This window comes from Cercospora kikuchii (assembly GCF_019650295.1).
Source record: "Cercospora kikuchii DNA, contig_00005, whole genome shotgun sequence".
Lineage (NCBI taxonomy): Eukaryota > Fungi > Ascomycota > Dothideomycetes > Mycosphaerellales > Mycosphaerellaceae > Cercospora > Cercospora kikuchii.
Window position 1 is genome coordinate 448,060 of NW_025408586.1, and position 20,452 is coordinate 468,511.

Consider the following 20,452-nt stretch of genomic DNA (forward strand, 5'->3'; position numbering starts at 1 on the left):
CACATGCGACAGCATGCCGGGAGAATAATGCGTGACGCCGGAAATGCGGGCAAATGTGACGCGGAAGTCGTGTTGAGGCCAGACTGTCGCCACCACTTCTCCATTACTTCTCCATTACGTTCTCACTCCCTTACGTGAAGTGTTGTCTCTCCCGGACTTGGCATTGCCGGTGCCGAGCAAGCCGCCAAGCCTCTGCTGCCGGGCATGGCATAGCTACGTACGGAGCGTATGCAAACAAAGAGAGATCGAGCGGGGACACAGGCTGTACCTAGTGTGACTCTAGCATAATATTCTGGACTACGGGCGTAGAAGAGTGTAGATAGCTTCAAGTAGTCATAGTATAGTAGTGTCGAGCAGATAGCTTTTGCATACCCCGTGATAGGAACCGTTCAAAGCATCTCGCGTTGACAAGGTCACCCGGGTTGTGTACTACGGGCCAGCTATTGACGCCAACAGATTACAGTGTACGAGGCAAATTCAGATCGCCATGTGTCGTGCGCATGCTCGCGCGAGTGGGGAGCTCTGCAACTTCGCATTCCCGTCGTACCTCTTCTTCACACTCAGCACACGCTCCCAGTTGTCGCCGTAGACCTAGAACGACACGGTGTCAGTGGGCAGTGCCGTAAGCTCTGCATGATTTCTGCCGCCACATACCTTTTCGATGTTGTGATAGTCGTCCAGCGCACTGGTGGCGATGAAACTCTCGTCGTATTCCGTACCCAGAATCTCCACGGGCCCGTCTTTGATGAGCTGCACCGCACGAGCGATGTCCTCGATTGAAGCGTTAGGCGCCGCACCCATGCTCAGCATGCAGAAATGTCGGCACTGGTCCGATCGAGGCCATGCCGATGCTCCTGGTCCGCTCGATGAACCACGCTTCGCCGCTGTCAGACAGGATAGAAAAGAAGAAAAGGCGCGTGTCACTTACCACTCCCCATAGCTCAAACATGACATTCGCATCCGCACCAGCATCTGTCAGTTGTCGCTGCCAGTCGAATGCCTTCATCACCAGTTCCGGCGTCAAACTTCGGAGGGCGAGGGGGTTCCAGAAAGTATTCTTCGTGGACTTGCCCGCTTCACCCGGAGCCTGCATCGATGCAAAGCCGCCCAAATCTGTCACCCGTGTCATATCCTGGGCATGTTCGATGCTCAACAGTGGTGCAAATGTCTTACGGCCGTGCTCTTCGCCCAAAGCATCAAAGGCATTGACAATGATGACCTGTGGCATCAGAAGCAGCAACCCGAACACCCGATGCGCCACCTCGTCCGATCGATCCATCGACGCAAGTGCTTGCGCGACCTCCCTCTCTTGGAAACGAGGCACGACGATCGGGCCGCCCCAGATGTTTCGAGGGTATTTGCGAGCACGAAGTTTAAGCTTGGTGACAACTGCGCCGCAGATCTACATCAGCTTGGCCCTTCTTCTGTGGAAGACACTCACCTCCTAAACCCAACTGTGCCCCTCGCAACCCCCACAGCAGGTCAGGCTCATCCGACGCCCAAATGACCGAACCATCCAGCTTCACCACCTCAGCGTCGAGCAAGTTCTCTGGGTCTGAGATGCAGCCAAACTCTTTAGACATCAGACTGAACCCTGCGGCCAGAGTAGAGCCAGTAACACCAATGAACGGAGTGGCGGCTGCAACGACGGAATACTCGGGATCTGCCTCCCGCATCTTATCGTAGTACTCGGACCATATATGGCCGGCGCCCAATGCAACAACTTCGGTGTTGCGATCGAACTCGAAACTGGTCAATGCTCGTGTCGATACCAGGACATCTTTGGCGGAGGCATCTCCGGCCCCACTGCGATCGATCCGTCAGGCACAGGCTCCGCTGAGAACGCAATGAAGTCTCTGTGACATACCTGTTCCGAACGGCGAAGTCAAGTGACGACACCGCGAGAAACTTGATAGCGCGTGCCAGTGATTGCACGGAATCTGGTCGGATGACCAGCTTGGGATGCAGATTCTTGCCCACCGACCATGTCTTGGATTCTGCTTCATATAGAGGAGAATCTGTAGTGATGATCTCTGGACTCGTGAGGAGCTTACAAAGCTGCTCGATCTCGTCCACGACAACAAACGAGACCGCGGGTTCTGTGCAAGTCAAGGTTTCGGTCGTTGTTTGCGTGTGTGGGGACATGATTTGAGTCAATCAGCGTACACTCTCTTGATGAATGTTTGCGCAGAAGAGTCGATTTCCAGCACGGACGCTGAGCGGCTACCTTGTGCCGGTATTGATAAGGACTCACATCAGTATGGAAGCTTCACCTGCCATCGGAGCTCTAGATGCCTTACGTAACTACATCTAGCTTACGCCAAGTCGCCTTACTCAGAGTGTCATTACTAAGAAGAACAGAGTTCATCCACTATCGCTTCTCACCGTGGTGTGCTGGCACACTCTGCCAGAGAGCTCAGCGGCCTGGCTGACGCGGAAAATCTGAGGCCGCAGTTTGCCTTTACTGCATCAAGTAGTCGGAGCTGGTGGACACAATGTAGCAGAGGGATGTTTGGTGCACCATACAGAGGAATTTGATCATCGCAAAGCTATGTATCGAGATATCGATGCACCGGCGTTGTCACACAAGCATCCCGTGCACAGTTACTGCCTTCAAATCTGCGAGACTTTCACCTATTTGGCCATTTGACTGCTTAACACCGCGCTGCCGGAGAGATCCAGAGCTGTGATGGTCTGCGCTCGCTCAGTTGCTGCTCAGCAAGCCAGCAATTCCCACCACCGCGCCCAAAAGGGGAAAGAACGACCGCGCCAAATGCCGAGAATTCCATTTCATCACCAACTTCTGCGCTTGCGTGAGATCGGATTGTTTTCCCGAGTACGTCTCCAATTCCAACTTCATGAGAATGTTGTTTATCGGCACGAGGAAAACCCACGTGAAAGGAATCATCAGCACCGTGATGAGCCCGGCGAGCAGGCATCCTCGCCATGGACTCTGCTGAGTGTATTTTTGTATCCCTAACAGGAGATAGGTAAGGGAAGTGGCGGCGGAAATGATGGGAAGCGTGGGGAATCCGGCGTTGTAGATCCTCAGCCATTGTCGGTATAGTTGAGCCGCTTCTGATGTTCCCTGCAATACGACAGGGACAGTGGTGAATGAGAATGCCAGCATTGTGCCTATGCAATGCGAGTTAGACGGATGAGCTTTCAAGTTGGCGCGGTTACATTTGTGCTCGTACCGGAGAGCAAAGATCCTGAGAGCACGGCGGCTGCGTGAACAGATGTTATGATCGACATGATTGCAAACTGACTATCAGCGATGACTGCGCTCCACAGTATGTTGTTTTAGAGTATTTCTATCATATACCGACAATGGTCACATTAGTATTACGTGATGAGCAAGTATGTTCGGCGAAATAAGACTAAGCATTTTCGCATGGAGCTCCATGGCTTACTATCATCATGATATTCCTTCTGCTGACGACTATCTGATCGATCTCACATCTCACGAGTTTCCAGTCGCGGATTATTCGCCAGGTAATCTTGAAACTGAGGAGTGAACTCCATTATGAACGACGCGTCCATCATTTCGTCAATTTGACAGATCTTCTCGCCGCTTGCGTCAAACCTAAGATACACCGCATACTCTTGCCTCCAATCTCCGAACAACGAGTCCCCGGATGATGTTGCGAGAATCGATGCGAGGTTTCGCTTTGGGTCGTGCACAATGTGATGAACGTTCAACTAGCAGAATGGTGTCAGGTCTGTCGATCGATGCTAATTTGTAGTCCCATCGTTTCGATGGCTCGACACGTACCTGATAGTTTGTGACGACTTCCTCGATTCGAGGTAGAGTAGCTCGAATATTGTCTTTGTTTCGAGGAGGAATGCCCAGCGAAAAGGGAAGCGTCCTCTGTTGGACATCATCGGTGAAGACAGCGATCTGGCCTTCCGCGGACCAGTCCTTCCACGCTGCAAGAAATTTCTCGAGCGTGGCTTCTTGAATCCTTGCTTTGTCTGTTGCCATCGCTTCAAGCTAGCGAACACGTTGGAGCGAAGTGTTGATATCGCCAGAGGGATTCGCTCTCGAGAGATGATACTGCGAAGACAACTGGGAAAGGGAGCGTCAGGGTGACTGAAGTAGGATTGTATTGCCACAGTTATACCTGCTGATCGTGATGCCTTCGGCGACGACAAAGTCTGTGAGACGTAACATATCCGTGAGTAGAAGTTCGAACGGACACCGAAACAGTACAAGTCGATAGCCTGGGATGGAGCTCAGCTGCGGAGCGTTGACCTTGGTGCTACTGGCACTGGACAGACTCGCTTTCATAGAAGGGTAAACCACAAAGTGCTAGATCAGGCATCAACAGAGAAGTAAGGAAACAAAAAGACCGGGGACATATGTAAAGAAGCACGACGTGCATGCACCAGCTGCGTGGATGGAAATCTGCTATCATAACACTACCCTACGTTGTCTCCTGACCAGACCCGCTAAGCCATCAGCATAGTAAGTCTAAGCGGGACCAGACGCTGGTAAATATGGATGAAGGAAAGGAAAATAATGGCGGACCAAACCCAGCGCAATGCATCGCGGCGTGCCTGGCGCAAATTTTGCTTTGCCGTTTGCATTGACCACGCCGACATTCTTCAGATCCCATCTCCCACTAGTATCACCAACAGCCTCAAGCATTCCTGCCGCCAGGTCTTGATAAGAGAGGAAAGTCTCCTCGTCATCGAGTGAGAGACGATGCCCCCGCTGAATATCGATCGACAGTCCTCCCGGCTTGATGTAGATGGTAGTGAGCCAGTCCTCACGCGCCCGCAAGTACGTTTCAGTTCGCCGCAGGTCCTCGTAGACATTGGAGGCGGCGCGCAACATGATCGGCCGGAAATACGGCATATGGCGACTGAGATGGTCGTCCACGGTAGCAGATGAGAGGAGGACCAGCTTGGGGGCGACGAATGTGGTGGGATGAGCCGCTCGGAGGCTCTCCAGTGCAGCAATGAGGCCGACCGCGAGAGTCTGGCTAATGTTGCATCCGGGCACGTTGTCGTTGGTGCTGGCAAGTAGGAACACCGCCTGGCAGCCAGCGACACATCGGCTTAGTAGATCCACATCGTTGATGTCGCCGGCGAAAATTTCGACTTTCTTGCTGTGTGCGACCTCAGGAAGCAATCGCAGAAGTTTATCTCTGTTCCGACAGTACGCGCTGATGCCGATGTCGTGTTGTCGCAAAAGCTGCTGGATGACAGCTGTACCGCAGTTTCCTGTAGAGCCAAGAATGGCATACTTTCTCGATGGTTCGGGGATGATAGTCGTCGTGACCGTGGTCTTCTTCTCCTCCATGATTTCGAGTAGCTGCGGCCAATGATGTGCTGTGTTTGTGCGGGCCTTTGTGCCACGAATGATTGATAATATAGAATCACGACCTGAACACCCAGAAGCGGAGAGCGCCCAAATTTGTCATGACATAACTTGCGAGCTTGGTAGTAAATTTTGGCTTTTCGGAGTCCGCACTGGACATATACCTAGTAATAGGAAAGTAATTCAGGGTCGTCAAGAGCACGCTACGATCCGCTCAGCACATAATAGCAGAAGGGCTGAGCTTTGCCACAACAGCACGATATTTTCACCAAATTTTGTCGTGATCTTGCAACCGCTAAGCCAAGATGGTGAAACAAAGTCCCAACTTCGACGGTTCGTACGGGGCGTAACTAATTGATTACGTCCTCCCATTGACACTTCGCAGATGTCATGAATTGCCAAAGCGTGCTCTTCGAATGGGCCGACAGCTTCGACGCAAAGGACTGGCAGCGACTGCGGGACTGTGTAGCCCCGTCACTCATGGTGAGTGAGCCGTAAATCGCGTCTACAGTGATTGACTTCGATTGCCCATTATGACTCTTTGCCAGATCGACTACCGAGCCATCTTGAACCAGCTCTGGGAGAACATGCCAGCGGAAGACTTCATCGCTATGGCCTCGAACCCGCAATTTGTGGGCGATCCGGCTCTTAAGACACAGCACTTCATTGGACAGAGTCGTTGGGAGCAAGAGTCGGAAAATATGATTATCAGCCACCAGCAGATGCGTGTGGCCCATCAGCGATACACCGATGAGTCTTGCAAGTCTGTCTCGGTTAAGGGCCATGCTCACGGCACCTCAACCGTCTGGTATAAGAGGGTCGATGGCGAGTGGAAGTTCGCTGGTCTTATTCCCGTGGTTCGATGGACCGAGTAGTAAGTGAGAGAGAACGTGCGTTGTCGGATACAATTGTGCTGACATCGATCTCGCAGAGTATTAACTCGCAGACTCTTGAGCCACACTGATGGATTGATCTAGGTACGACTACGACAGAATCTTTTAGTTGGTGAGTAGTGTCGATAGAAATCAAGGAGGTCTGCTTCGATTGGTAGCTCTGTACGGTCTATTCTAGCTGTCTATCGCACAACCAAGGGCGGCATAGCAAACAAGATGGACTCTTCGCAAACCTTTGCAATACGTGGGCCATATAATTTTGCAGGGTTGAGCAATGGTTTGCACAAGTGAAGCAAGCAATTGATGTATATCGAGCTGCACATTGCTTACTAGCTTAGAGAATTGCGAGAAGACAATGCAATCCTTGGCGCAACCCCAGTGCGGCGCAATGGTGAAATCTCGGGTTGAAACATCCCTGCTGTCCTGTCAGACGTCACCTCCCGGAAAAATGCGCTCAGCTAGCAACCCTGAAGATGCAGGGCGACAGTGGCCTCTGAATAGCACCAATGTCAACGCGCGACTGTTTCCAATTCTGTGTGTCCGTCAAAGATTACGAGAGCGCTAATGAGCCAACAATTGCGAAGTCCTGCGTGGAAATCTATTCTGCAGCGCAAACACAACAAACAATGGTAGCAGGTCACACATGCTCATGATGAAGCTCGTGCATCATCTCCCAGAGTAACAGACATCCGTGGGGACTAGTGAGAGTGCCAAGCATGTGTTCTGCGCATCTAGGCTCGGTGACACTTACGGACTTCACGTAATACAGTAACACTAAGCACTTGCATTGCGACAGCATAGCTGTGAATAGATTCCGGACTCATTCCAATATCCGAACGCCACTTTCACAACCCGCGGTCTGACATTGTAGTGCTCCGTCCACCAACGTGTGCTCATTATTGATATTCCAACAGCTGAGTGTCTCACTAATATATAGGGAGCTCTATGCCCTACAAATTGCTCTTTCTCTGAGCATAGAGAGTTCCATTCTGGAAGCGAACCACTCAGACGATTAATCTCTGCACATACTCTGCCACCGCCGCGATGGGATCCATGGGCACTCCAACTCCGACATTGCCATTCCGACTAGATGGCAAGGTAGCTCTTGTTACCGGATCTGGGAGAGGCATTGGAGCAGCAATTGCCGTTGAGCTTGCGATAAGAGGTGCCAAAGTGGTCGTCAATTATTCGCGAGCGAAGGGACCAGCAGAGAAGATCGTGCAAGAAATCAAAGCACTCGGATCCGAAGCTATTGCGATCCAAGCCGACGTCAGCAACGTGTCAGAGACCGTCCGCCTCTTTGACGAGGCAGTGAAACACTTTGGCAAAATCGACATTGTCAGCTCAAATGCGGGTGTAGTGTCTTTTGGTCATCTGGAGGAAGTCACTGAGGTATATGTTGAGTCGCGGGGAAGTTGAAAGCGTGTACTAACACATAGCAACAGGAAGAGTTTGATCGTGTGTTTACACTCAATACTCGCGGACAGTTTTTCGTCGCTCGCGAAGCGTACAAGCATTTGAGCAGCGGTGGCAGGATCATTTTGACCAGCTCGAACACAGCGCAGGGATTCAATGTCCCCAATCACTCTCTCTATTCTGGCTCGAAGGGCGCGATAGAAGTATTCGTTCCCATTTTGGCAAAAGATTGCGGACGGAAAGGCATCACTGTGAACGCCGTTGCGCCTGGAGGCACGGTGACGGATATGTTTCACGACGTTGCCCACCACTACATCCCTGGCGGCGAGAAGATGTCCATGGAGCAATTGAAGGCAGCGGCCGCAGGTGCATCGCCGTTGAAGCGCTGCGGTTATCCACTTGATGTGGCGAGAGTGGTATGCTTTCTTGCTTCTGACGAGGCTGAGTGGATCAACGGCAAGAGCCTTGGAGTCGATGGCGGGGCCGCATGAGGACGGTTTAGAGGATCGCATATGTAGGTTTGTGTGTCAGTTTTTCGTTACGTCGCAGTATAGACATATGGAGCCGCGAAACTTTCACGCGAATCGACTTCGAATTCTGCTTCGTGCATACGGTGAAAGGCAGGCAACGCCACAATCGTCTGAATATCAGACTGCAATCTGTTCGGAAGCAGCTTTCAATCAATAGGCACTTGGCTCTGGCTGACGTCTCTGACCTCGGCATTTGAAAAGGCAGTTAGCTATATAACGCATCCTGCTTGTAGCTGAGCTGCCAGTTCGTGAATGGGCCAGTAAGCAAGCCAAGCCGCTAATTTCGGACCCCGATATTACGCCAGAAACTCGTATGAAGCTGCTCAGTCGGTCTGGACCTGCAAGTTTAGTACCTACTGCAGACCTACATCAGTACATGGAATCTCACGGCCACGTAATGCTCACAGTCTGTAATATATTAAGCCAACCTGATCAAGCGCGCAGCATGACGGCAGGATCCAAGACTCGATGCAAACTCACTTTGTGTCTGCGTATTGACATTCACTTATCTGGAGATGACTTACGTACCTGCTGTTGCGATCGCTCTAGGCTTGAGCTTCGAAATACTGGCTCTGCGCGATCCTCGCAATGTGTTGCTGAAGACTGTCGCCACGGCCACGAGCCTGTCATACTTGGCGCTTTTCATCATATACAAGCCAGCTGGATCATTCACGAATGTATGGCCGTTGGGAATGAACATATACTGTCTTGCGCAACGCTGCTGGAACCATCTGTGGCTTAGAGAGCCATCTGAGATACGCAGGCATGCTGCTCGACGAGACAGTGGCGTGGAGATGAAGCAGAACGAGGTGAACCAGGATCTCAAGAAAGCGCCAGCAAAAACCGATGAAATTACCTTTGCCGACGCTTTCGAGATCGCCATCAGCTTTCTAGGTATAGGGTGGTGAGTGACGATCTTGCCGCAGCCATGCAGGACTCGATCGTTAATTTCGCGCGCGCACAACAGGTCGTTTCAAGCAAAAGGCACGCCTGCACTCTCGCTTCGCGACAGAGAAAGGTCCCAATTCATCCGCTCTCGCTTGCTCGGCGCGGTCTTCCAATACCTTGTCCTCGACATCTTGATCACAGTCGCCAATACCATGAATCCCTCAATTGCCTCAAGTTCATTCTTAAAGACCCTCTTCCTCGGGGCAACGATGTTGCTCTACGTTCGATATACCATGGACATTCCGTGCCGGATTCTCTCCGTGCTTATCGTGTCCAGCGGGCTAGGTCAGCCAACATCTTGGCCTCCCTTGTTCGGTTCCTGGAAAGAAGCTTACACTGTGCGCCGTTTCTGGTCGCACACCTGGCATCAAGGCATGCGACTATTGGCCGAACCTCCGATACATTATCTTGCGGACAAAGTTTTCGTCTTGCCGCCTGGCTCCGCTGCGAACAAGTGGTTTCGAATCTTCGGAAATTTCTTTATCGCGTGCCTGGACCACGCATACGGACGAATCATTGCTGGCGGAAATCCCAGAAGCGACTATGTTTTCTTCGCTATCCAGCCAATCGCGATATTGGTCGAAGAGAACGTGAGAGGTATCGCTATTTGGCTCGGCATTTTAGATGCCAAACATCGAAGTGTGCTGGAAAAATGGCTTGGTTACATCTGGACTGCAGTGTTCCAATGCTTCACATTCTTGTACTTCATGGAAGGAGCAATACACATCCGCGGGCGACGTGAAGATCAGCTTCTCATCGAGCCTGCCTTTGGATTTAGCCTATTTAGTACCCTGTTATCATAACATTTGATAACAGAGTATGCTATGGCTTTGGAGAGCGTTGCAGGGAGTCTGGGGTCTTAAGCCGTGTGTATTCGGTACTCAACGAAGAGGCCACGGTTATGTGCCAGGTGCCAAAAAGTTTTCGCAGAGATTGCCAGGTTGAATCCTACATGGCACTTCATGGTTCAGAAACTAAGCACTTAGGATTTTGAAAGATGATGCTCTCCACGACCTTGCCATCCTCTCACTCGAACTTATCTGCCCCGACCGCCACTTGATCCGCCCAGCATTCCCGGGACACTGCTATTACATTCGAAGCTAGGCCTTTGCATTATTAGCCCTGAGCACCAGTGAGGACTTGTTCAACAGTTTTCTGCAAGGCCCATGTTAGCAAATAGATCATATCTTCAGCTGATTCAGATAAAGGAAGACATACACAGCCACCACCAGTAGCAACGCACTGGCTGCCTCCTGAAGATGGGATCTCACAGTCACCAAAGACATAGCGGTCATAGGTCTTGCTTGGCTTGTGGTAGATATCGATGGCGGAACGACCATCAGTGTGAGTCAACAAGGTTACTTGAACATCGTTGCAATCATCACCTGGCCAATCTTGGGTTCCATCTGGGTCTTCGGCGTTCTGTCTGCAGGTGCCACCAAAGGCACGAGTACCGCTGCAGCCATGGAAATCACCGATCGTGATGCTGCAGCCTGGAGTGCAGCACGCCGAGCTCCCTGTGTAGCTGCCGGGAACTGCGCTGTCTTTCAGAGAGAGTGTGCTGCGCTTCGTGAGAGGGTTGGCGTCCACCTGCAGTGCTATTAGATTTCCATCAAGCTATGATCACAAGACTGAAGAATTTCCGAACCAGGGTGCAAAGAAGTGCAGCAACGCCTGCTGTGAGGATTATGTTGATGGAAGGCATGGTAGCTGCTGGAGAGGAAGCTGCGAATGGCCGTGGCTCGTTGATGCTTGGGTTGGAATACTGCGGTGGGTGGTGGAATGCTGTATTTCCGAGCAGGATGAGGAGTATTTATGTCGCTCCAGTGTCTCTTTTGATGTTCGCCGGGGCTGTCGTCATGTATGCCACAGCAATGGCTGAAGGCTGGGGATCGTGAGATGATTAGCAGCCAAGGACTGCAGATGGGTATGATCTGCTGAATGTGATGCTGTTGGAGTTTGTTTTTGGGGTCTTCTCTGCGATCGCCGTAATGCCATGCTTCCTGGTCCGCGGCGATCGTGGGTCCCTCATGTTGACGAAGTAGCACAAATCTCGCGGGTCACAACCGCGCGTCTCTGTCCTAGCAACAGCAGTCCTTGGGCACCTTCATCTCCATTACGAGCACAGTCTTGAGACGATTGCAGAAGCATTACTGCGCTTGCATGCTCTTTCCCTTAGGCTCGTGGGCATCAGAGCAAGTTGCGACCTAGATTGATTGTCTCGTGAGTGTCAAACTTCCAGAACCGAGTCCGATCTGACGCGCCTTTTCCCACGTGTAGTCGGCGTTATAGCGTCGGAAACCAACACCTCGCTTCTGCGGAGGATCCATGGCGCCGCCAAGACATCGTACTTGAGCTTCGCAGGATTCATGCTAGTCTTAGTTCACTCTCAGGAACATCGGCATTGCTTGGACTTCAGGCGAATTGCGTCAGTGAACGTGATAGGCGCATAATTCTTCCGGTCGATAACAGAGATCACCCAGAAAACCGACTGGGCAGCCTTATGTCGTTATTTAATATGGCTCGGCGAAGCTAGCTATACTTCTGGTCTTATTCCTCCGCGCTATGGCTAGAGATGTTAGTAGTATAGTGAGCTGCTACTTCTCACTTACAACATCACCTCCTCCGCATCGAAGCGCTTTGCTGTCGGCTTTGCTTACGATCATCGTGTCGAGCACGTGGCCAAGCTTGTTAAAGATGATGCTCTCCATGACCTTGCCTCCAAAGCTGCCGATCGACCACGTGCTTACACGTGTGAGCTGCCATTACGTCCTGTGGAGTCCCTTGATCGCTTCGCATGCTCACACGTGCATGGCGCAAGGCCGAAGCTGTGTCTGGTCTCATATGTATTAGCGCAGCGCTGATCAGTGCATGGCCTCGAGGTCGTATCTCTTCAGAAAAGCCTCGTTCGTCATTAGCACCTCTCTGTGCTACCTTTCGGTTGGTATGCTGTTCAATTCCTGCAAGTGCTTTGTTTACTTGAACGCCTACCTTGCTCGAATCGCTTCTCAATGTTGCTCGCATGTCTTCCAATACGCTTGTTTACGCACAGCACTACTTGTGCTCACCAGCTACAACTTCAAAGTCTGAGCGAATCCTCGATGTCCAACGAACATCTCAGTCGGATCCCACTTCTCCCTGATATGCAACCACTTCTTCAGATTCGTATCAGTCATCACCTAACCAAAGTCAGCACATGTCTGTTACCAAAGAAGTAAAGTTTTACCTTGGGTTTTCTGCTTTTGACATTGAAATCTGCTACGTAAACGCCGCAAGAGACTTTGTCGGCCTGAGTGTATGCGCGTAGCAATTGCTGATCCACACTCGTATCAAAGGCGGGGTCGTTCCAACAGCACATTGTTGAGACGTAAGCTCTTTGTGGTAGACTTAGAGCTTGATCTTCTCCGTTTGGATAGTAGTCGATGGGGCAGTACGTGCCGGAAGACAGGCGGGATGGGAGGTCGTACAGTGCCGGAGTGATGGCATCGATGAGCTGCTTTTGATCAATTGTGTTCAACTCGCACACGTCGATATTGATGGAAGAATGCAGGCTCACCTCATCATCCGGAACCTTTGGATCCACCAAGATGCTATCGACAGTCCATCTCTCGCCATTGCCATGTGGTTGAAAACTCTCCTGCAGGTCCCAAAGTTCCTCCCATGTCCTCTCCGCAAGCGGAACTTTGGTAACAACGTGTTGTTTGAATTGGTCGGGAAACTCGTTCCAAGGACTCGCCAAGACGTTGGCTTCATCGAAAGAGTCGACGAACATTGTCTGGTTGATCACGAAGAACACTCTTTTCGCAGCAGATTCGTGACCTCCGTTCGGATCATCTTTGTCGGCATAGAACGTGCAGTAGAACAGATCCACGCCATACTTGGGCACTTTTCGTGAGGTTTCGAGTACCCATTTCATCAAAGGGTGGAAGATCTCAGTCGAATCGACTATCGTGGTGAAGTCGTACAGCTTTCTGTGAGGTATCGTCTTGATCCAAATTCTGGTCACGACCGCGAAGTAGCCTTGTCCACTTCCAGGAGCCGCCCAAAACAGATCCGAATTTTGTTTCTTGCTGGCAATGACGACCTGGCCCTCCGAAGTCACGACTTCAAGCCGATCGATCCACTGATCCGAGGTGTAGCCCCACCCGCGCAGGAAACATCCTTGACCACCAGCAAGCAAGAATCCTCCGAGTGCAACAGAGCGCGAGTGGCCAGCTGGGAAGAATCTACCAATCGGCTGGAGAAACTTGGTGACATCTTCCACTTTGTGGCCAGGGCTCACAGTTGCAACCTTCGTGGCATGATCGAATTCCAGTTCCTTGTTCAGATTACTCGTGTCGATTAGTAGGCCATCTTCTAGCAGGGAGTTGCAAAAGAACAAATGCCCCCCAGATCGAACCCCGACTTTCCATCCATTTGCTTTCGCCCTATTGATAGCAATTACAACCTCTGCGGTCGTCTTGGGTAGAACAATTTGCGTAGGGTGTATGTCCGGAATGCGGGCGGTAAAGAACTTGCTTCGGAGAGCGTTATAGTCTTCGCTACCCTGTGATACGGTTTCAAGTCTTGAAGTCATGGCTTTGGATGGAGTGACGAGATGCGCTGTGTCAGAATAAGATAACTGCTCTTTTTCAACGCAGTCACTTATACTTATTGCCGTACAGTGCGCACCGATTCTGCAACACTGGAGACCCGTAAGCCCTCCACCTTGAGATCTCTCGATGTAGGAACACTCACTACCACGTGCCATGCGACGCGCCAGCTCGTATGAAGATGAGAGAGCTTTTCCCTCTACGATTGTCAGACAGTAAGCAACTACGAGTGGCTGAGCATGCACCTCAGCCGGACCGCCGGGACGGACGTCTGTCTCCCAAATGCCGTGCTGTTCCGTCAGGCTGCCAAGCAACTGCCGAGTCGATGTGTTGTTGCTTTATCAACGTGGGCTTACTGTGAGAGGTGCTCGTTGTGATGCGGCCTATGTCAGTAGACTCTTGACGATTTGTGTGACGCGGCTAGTGCGGATGGCGCGATGATCTGAAACTGATGGCAATGGCATGCCGGAGTGGTCGGGTGGAACAGTAGCTCATCATTCAACCCTATGACATTGCCCACCGAGCGGACCGGGTGGGGTCGGCCCAAATTGTCACACGCCATTGCCCAAAACGAGGGTCAAATATGATCAACAGGTCAATGGTGTTGGCTGAGCCACGACTGGAGGGCAGGGAGCGAGCTGACTTGTATGCAATTTAGAGTTGTGCTATACTCGCGGTGGGGCTTTGTCTCGCGAACCGGACCTCCTCGTAACTGCTTGTTGCTCTGAACGAGAAGGTATCGCTCAAGATGTCGTCTGAGTAAAATGCGAAGGCTGCATGCTTTAAGTCCCTCCATCCCCATGAACCAGCCAGCCTGTGAACACTAAGAAATACCCACACAATCAGACTGGCAAGCTCAGGATCAAACGAATCTGGCATGGCATCACTCGCTGGCAAAGTTGCCTTGGTCAGCGGATCTTCGCAAGGACTGGGTGCCGCTATTGCGTGAGAGCTGTTCACACGAGGAGCCTCCGTCGTCATCAACTACCCCAATCTCATCGAGAAAGCAAATGCAGATAACGTCTTGCAGAGCCTGGATCCCAGTCGAGCGATCGCCGTCGAAGCCGATCTGTCAACGCCTCAAGGACCGCAGCATCTGGCTGATTCTGCTGGCAGGCTTTTGGGAAGATCGATATTCTGGTGAACAGTGCGGGCATCAATCGACCAGCATTGCTGGATGCGCCTGATGACGACAGCATCGAAAGACTGTGGCACGACGTCACTTACACCAATGGCAGAGGCCTCTTTTTCCTCACAAGGGCTGTCCTGAAACATCTTTCGCGCGACAACTCGCGTATCATCAATATCGGCAGTTCGGTGACTCGCACTCCAGCGCCAGATTCCAGCATCTATGCGGGGTCCAAAGGTATGGTGGAGGCCTATACACAGTGCTGGGCGACTGAGCTGCCACGGAAATATGGATGTACCGTGAACGCAGTAGCTCCAGGCCCCGTTGCAACCGAAGCCTTTTTGGCGGCCCCGCCTGAGATTATGGACGTTTTGCGGCCGATGGTTGATGCTACTCCTGTGGCTGCGCGCTTGGGCACGCCGGAGGAGGTTGCGTGGGTTGTTGCCATGCTTTGCGAGGACAAGGCGGGATGGATCAATGGAGCGTATCTGCCTGTGAATGGGTGCTGCAGTATTTGGTAGATGTGAATGACGTTGCATCAGAAACTCGAAGGCGCAGATGCAGCGAAGTGTCGTTCGGATTGTTAGTCAGCAGCGGCGGCCCGGATGTCCCGCAAGTCCCGCCACGCGCCCACCAACGTCCAACAACTTCATCGTCCTAGTTCCCATCGTCGTCGCTAAAGATTTTGAAGACAGCCACCAAGGTCTTATTCGTTCCAAAATCCGAAGCCTCTGAAGTGATCTTGCGAATGTGAGCGCTAGCGGCACGACGGAAAGAGGGGAATTCCATTACTAGGAACATCTGCTCAAGGACGTCGTCACGCGATTCGGCGACGCAGACGAAGCGCGAGACGACGAAGAAAGGAAACAAGCGTGTTCCGACGCGTCGGCACTTATGAACGATCCGTGATTGTCAGCTCTCCCGTGGCGCTCATCACATCCGAGCCGGAAGTCGAGCAAGTTTCATCAACTGCCGTGGGAGCTATGGCCGGACGGGAGCAGTCAACTCCGAAGGGCTCAGGGCCACTTTGACAGAAATGCCATAGCATGAGATCCGTGGTATGCAGCAAACCTGGAAACCTTCATCAGGAGATGGTTCTAGCCCTAGGGGTGGCTCTAGCCCTAGGGCTTGATGCGGCTAACCTTTAGTGATTATTGTGGGCCCAAAGTCACAACACGCTCGACGACTCGTTGAATTTCATAGGCGAACCATTCAGCAAGACGAATTCAGTCATTCTCAAGGCCAAAGGATGAACGTGCAACGACTTTTCCAGCTCCGGTAATTTGTACTGGCCTTCAAGATGTCGCGGGACCGTTTTCGCCACTTCCGGAACCCACCATCATTCTTCTGAACGCCATCTTGGCGATCAACAAGACAGTCGCTACGGTGTCTCGAAGACTTGACATCATCGTGGAGCACAATGCGCAAGGCCATGATCGAACAGTGCGGATTTCAGACGCCTGCCGACGGGACATCGAAGCAAAATCGAAAGGATTTCGCATTTCGGCATTGCAAAGCTAGATTAAATCGCATGGCACATCTTCGGCGCCATCAGATGACGCGTGAGTTGAGCTTTCACCTCTATCTCTCAGCACGCTACTTGGACTGAGCCTGCGATTCGAAGACGGAAACAAGATCCTCGAATCTCGGATATTTTATCACGAGCGACAATCCGGAACACTGTGGCCATCACAACCTACTAGGCAGCAATACCTCCCATCAATTCCAGCTCAGAAACGGAGGTACTCTTGACATGTTTCTTCCCGTTGAGAAGGGCATTCTCTCCAATGATGGCGGAAACAGCTCGCCAAATGCAGCATATCAGCCTACCTTGCAAGATCTGGTATGTTCCTACTTTCCAGACCTTTTCAGATCTGGCGGGATAGGAATGGCGGACGGCACTCCAAATCTATGACGAACAACTCTGCAGCGTGAAGACTGAGTCTGTGTAGGACTCTTGGAATGCCAAAGCACAAGATCTCTCCTGTCGAGGACGCAGATACTCATATGCCCTACACAGGATGTCAGGGAGTGGCGTGGTTCCGGCGTCGGCGATACGGCTCTACGATTCCGTTTCCCAGCTTTCCAGCAGCTGCACTCCGCTTACGGCACCGTATCCGAGAATCTCAAGCAGATACGGCATGTGATACATCGAGCGCAATTGTTCTAAACTTTCCAGTACTTGGTTGTCCAGTCGATTGTGAGAACCAGGATTTGCCGTCTCACTGCCCGTGCGGACTCGAAGCTGACGAAGTGTGCAGTGCCGAGCGGTATGACTCAGCTGTCAATGACACTCTTCTCCTGCCTTGCAGAGACATGAATGAGGTGGCTATCAAGAAACCCTATCGCAGACGAATCGAGGCTTGCTACTCTCTCTTTTGTTCACCGTGCACACGGAGGTCTGAATACTAGCGACTTCTGTGCCATGCACTTCACAACGGTGATCATCTGCTGACTACACATCCGACTTGATCTAGACATTCTTAATGAAACATTTAGGAAACTTCCATGCTTATGCCGGACCCGCAGAGCCGGTCATCTCTGAGTCCTAAAATACACGCCCTCGACACATAACGATGCTGGTGATCCCCCTCGTTGCCTTCCTCTATCGCCCAGTACTCAGTACAGAACAGTCAATACAACCTCCATTATGAAACTCACGATATCAATTGCCCCAGCATGCTCCCTACTCTCCAGCATAGCTTGGGCACAATTCAACGAAGCCGACTACTACGTATACACAGCTCCAAGGCCCCTCTAATGACATGCGCTCTTTGACTTCCGCGTAAATGCAGTACCAATGCGACACTGCAGAGAAAACCTACAACCAACAATACCCTAACGGGCAATGCGTAAGGAAGAGGAAAAGCGACCAGGTTCGTCTGGCTGCGGTACCTTGTAACGCGGTAAGAGAGAGCTTCAATGATATCTTCTTCATTCGAGTGCTGAGAGTCTGCTCGTCCAGGGTCATGCATGTGTCAAACAAAACAATGGATGCGTCTGGTTCAATGAAGTATCAGCGAATTGTAGTTGAAGATGTTGTCATGATGCGGAGTGACATCTGAAGGTCTCCGAAATTCCAGCTGCTGTACAGATATTATTGGGCATTACCTGTCGAAGAACAGGAACTCTTTATATCGCACGCAAGATTCTGAGGCCAGAGTTCTCAAGATGCAACTCCCTTTTGACGCAAGCCTGTGTCGCTAAGCCTGTCAGCAAAGACTTCGAGGAATCGAGAGCCGACCGCTCATACGGTTGCATTCAGAGGTAGCTGTGCTCACAAGACGCCGCCTGGGGGATTTACATACTCGATGTGTACTGACAGCAACATCACAGTAAAGGTGCAATGCGCGTATTGGACTTGGCATCAGACCGCCGGCAGTCGCCGGTAATTGCCTCTTTCGGGGAATGGCAATGTCTCCCGTGGCGGACACAACTCCACCTTGACACGCGAACGCACATGCAAACGATCTACGAACGTCCCCAATTTTGTGTGACATGTCACATGCAGACTCTGCTCGAGCTTCTGTGGAGCATACCCCATCCGTGCTCATTCGAGATGTGCCTGGCGGATTCGATTGTGGAAACTATGGCCGCAAAGTCTTTCTTGCAACGGCACATGATGCGTGCAAAGCTCCAGAGGTAAAGTAGCAGAGGAAAGAGGTAAGTTGCCATATAACGAGAGACTCGGGAAGCTGATGCACACAATTCATCTTCCAATTCCTCACACCATCACCTCATTCTCCTTCTTGGGTCCTGCATTGCAACCTTACTATCTGCATAGATAGGTGGGCACAAAGATGTTCGGCCTCGTGTTTGCCATTGGGACACTCACCTTTGGTGTGCTCCTCACACTCAGCATATGGACGCTCGATTATTTCCGCGACCCCAAAGGTCTACGGCGATACCCTGCCATGACCTGGATCTCTGGCGTCACCAATGCTCCCTACCTTCTTCTCAGCTACAGAGGCTTCCGATCAAAACACATGCTCGAACTCCATCGTAAGACTGGTCACAAGATTATTCGTACAGGTCCAACAAGTCTACACTTCAGCGATCCGCGTGCAATCAAGGACATTTACGGCCACAGTTCGAAGTGTACCAAGGACGACCAGTATGCCGTGCAAGCGGGCTCGCACATGCATCTTGCCGATGTTGTGGACAAGCCTGAACATGCCCGCAAACGAAAAGTCCTGTCTTCAGCATACGCATTGAAGAACCTCGAAGGCTGGGAATTCAAAGTCGCCGACAAAGTCGAAAGACTCATTGCACAATTCGACAAGCGTGCCGATACAGACGAAATCATAGACTATCGGCCTTGGACCAATTATTTTACCATTGACGCGATCGCTGATATTGGTCTGACACATCGAATGAACTTGCTCGACAACGGGAGTGGAAAGACGATGTCGATGGCTCCAGATGGAACGACATACGAGGTCGACTTCCGTGAATGCCTTTATGCCAACAGTCGAGCTACTTCGGTCTTTTGCTACTCTTACGAGTGGTACAAGCGTCTGACGAAGCTCAGCAAGTTGTCGCCCTATTTCAACCGCCTATGGAAGCTAAACGACGATTGGGATGGCGTTCCGAGGTATCTTGCTGCGCAGCGTCTGCAGCGATATCAAGCGGGCGAGAAGGGAGATGATTTCTTCCAGGCCTTGATGGAAGATCGAAATGGTGATCCACATAATCTGGAGTGGGGCGAGATTGTTGCTGAAGTAACGATCATGGTAAGTTTGCAATTTCCTGCTCTCAAACAACATGACATGCTGACCCTGCCGTCATAGATGAACGCCGGAAGCACCACAACAGCCATCTCCATGGCGAATGTCATGTACCAACTCCTCAAGAATCCCTCCAAACTGGCCAAGCTTCGACAGGAGATTGACGAAACACTTGACGATGATGAAGAAGTCGCCCCGTACGAAAAAGTGAAATACTTACCATACCTCCGCGCTTGTCTGGATGAATCTCTCCGTCTCTTCCCTCCAATCTCACACGGTCTGACACGTGAAGTCCCACCTGATGGTCAAGCAATCGCAGGTGAATACATCGCCGGTGGCACCACAGTCAACGTCAGCGCCTTCATCGCACATCGGGATGAGACAATCTTTCCAGATCCCGAGACTTTCAATCCAGAACGCTGGCTTGGCGAAGCTGGCAAAGAACTCGGACCATATTTCATCGCGTTTTCTGCAGGAGCGAGAGGTTGCATAGGGAGGAACATTGCGTATCTGGAGCAAACGGTGCTATTGGCGAGTATGCTGCATCGATATGAGTTTGAGTTGGCAGATCCAAAATTTGAAGTCGGGAGGTATGAGTGGCAGAATTTACATTTGACGGAGTTACCTGTTAGGATACGGAGGCGGAACAAAGCGCATATCGAGGTGGTTTCATGATTAGCTTTTGTTTGAGCTTCGTTGTAGCATCTGTTGGCGAGCGAGAGAATTGTATGCGCGAAGCGTAAATAAAGATTAGACATCGAAGGGTATTGAACGACGACAGGCCAACAATGGTCTTAGTGTCATCAGATATGAATGAAGTGTGTGGCTCTCCCCATCGCGATCATGATGAGATGAACAACTTCGATGCAGCATGATCTAAGCTTACTCCGA

At 51.4% G+C, this 20,452-nt stretch overlaps 8 protein-coding genes across 8 annotated transcripts; 4 read left to right on the forward strand and 4 right to left on the reverse strand.

Moving 5' to 3' along the window:
- Nucleotides 1–477: 477 nt before the first annotated feature.
- Nucleotides 478–2,145, reverse strand: CKM354_000796000 (uncharacterized protein; the record flags this gene model as incomplete). The annotated part of the gene is made up of 5 exons (XM_044803323.1): nucleotides 478–591; nucleotides 655–876; nucleotides 929–1,389; nucleotides 1,442–1,806; nucleotides 1,868–2,145. The coding sequence occupies 5 exons, from the start codon at nucleotides 2,143–2,145 to the stop codon at nucleotides 478–480; spliced, it is 1,440 nt and encodes a 479-aa protein (XP_044659258.1).
- A 1,311-nt stretch (nucleotides 2,146–3,456) lies between these two features.
- CKM354_000796100 (uncharacterized protein) lies at nucleotides 3,457–3,985 on the reverse strand (the record flags this gene model as incomplete). Its single annotated transcript, XM_044803324.1, has 2 exons — nucleotides 3,457–3,702; nucleotides 3,776–3,985. The coding sequence occupies 2 exons, from the start codon at nucleotides 3,983–3,985 to the stop codon at nucleotides 3,457–3,459; spliced, it is 456 nt and encodes a 151-aa protein (XP_044659259.1).
- A 489-nt stretch (nucleotides 3,986–4,474) lies between these two features.
- On the reverse strand, nucleotides 4,475–5,308 carry CKM354_000796200 (uncharacterized protein; the record flags this gene model as incomplete). Its single annotated transcript, XM_044803325.1, has 1 exon — nucleotides 4,475–5,308. One exon carries the CDS (start codon nucleotides 5,306–5,308, stop codon nucleotides 4,475–4,477), a length of 834 nt encoding a protein of 277 aa, XP_044659260.1.
- Nucleotides 5,309–5,631: 323 nt separating this feature from the next.
- Nucleotides 5,632–6,328, forward strand: CKM354_000796300 (uncharacterized protein; the record flags this gene model as incomplete). Its single annotated transcript, XM_044803326.1, has 4 exons — nucleotides 5,632–5,659; nucleotides 5,712–5,809; nucleotides 5,875–6,197; nucleotides 6,304–6,328. 4 exons carry the CDS (start codon nucleotides 5,632–5,634, stop codon nucleotides 6,326–6,328), a joined length of 474 nt encoding a protein of 157 aa, XP_044659261.1.
- Nucleotides 6,329–7,263: 935 nt separating this feature from the next.
- Nucleotides 7,264–8,126, forward strand: CKM354_000796400 (uncharacterized protein; the record flags this gene model as incomplete). The annotated part of the gene is made up of 2 exons (XM_044803327.1): nucleotides 7,264–7,611; nucleotides 7,665–8,126. 2 exons carry the CDS (start codon nucleotides 7,264–7,266, stop codon nucleotides 8,124–8,126), a joined length of 810 nt encoding a protein of 269 aa, XP_044659262.1.
- A 554-nt stretch (nucleotides 8,127–8,680) lies between these two features.
- Nucleotides 8,681–9,916, forward strand: CKM354_000796500 (uncharacterized protein; the record flags this gene model as incomplete). Its single annotated transcript, XM_044803328.1, has 2 exons — nucleotides 8,681–9,069; nucleotides 9,133–9,916. 2 exons carry the CDS (start codon nucleotides 8,681–8,683, stop codon nucleotides 9,914–9,916), a joined length of 1,173 nt encoding a protein of 390 aa, XP_044659263.1.
- A 2,268-nt stretch (nucleotides 9,917–12,184) lies between these two features.
- Nucleotides 12,185–13,689, reverse strand: CKM354_000796600 (uncharacterized protein; the record flags this gene model as incomplete). The annotated part of the gene is made up of 3 exons (XM_044803329.1): nucleotides 12,185–12,292; nucleotides 12,340–12,606; nucleotides 12,670–13,689. The coding sequence occupies 3 exons, from the start codon at nucleotides 13,687–13,689 to the stop codon at nucleotides 12,185–12,187; spliced, it is 1,395 nt and encodes a 464-aa protein (XP_044659264.1).
- A 4,945-nt stretch (nucleotides 13,690–18,634) lies between these two features.
- CKM354_000796700 (uncharacterized protein) lies at nucleotides 18,635–20,236 on the forward strand (the record flags this gene model as incomplete). Its single annotated transcript, XM_044803330.1, has 2 exons — nucleotides 18,635–19,567; nucleotides 19,625–20,236. 2 exons carry the CDS (start codon nucleotides 18,635–18,637, stop codon nucleotides 20,234–20,236), a joined length of 1,545 nt encoding a protein of 514 aa, XP_044659265.1.
- Between the last annotated feature and the right edge of the window lie 216 nt (nucleotides 20,237–20,452).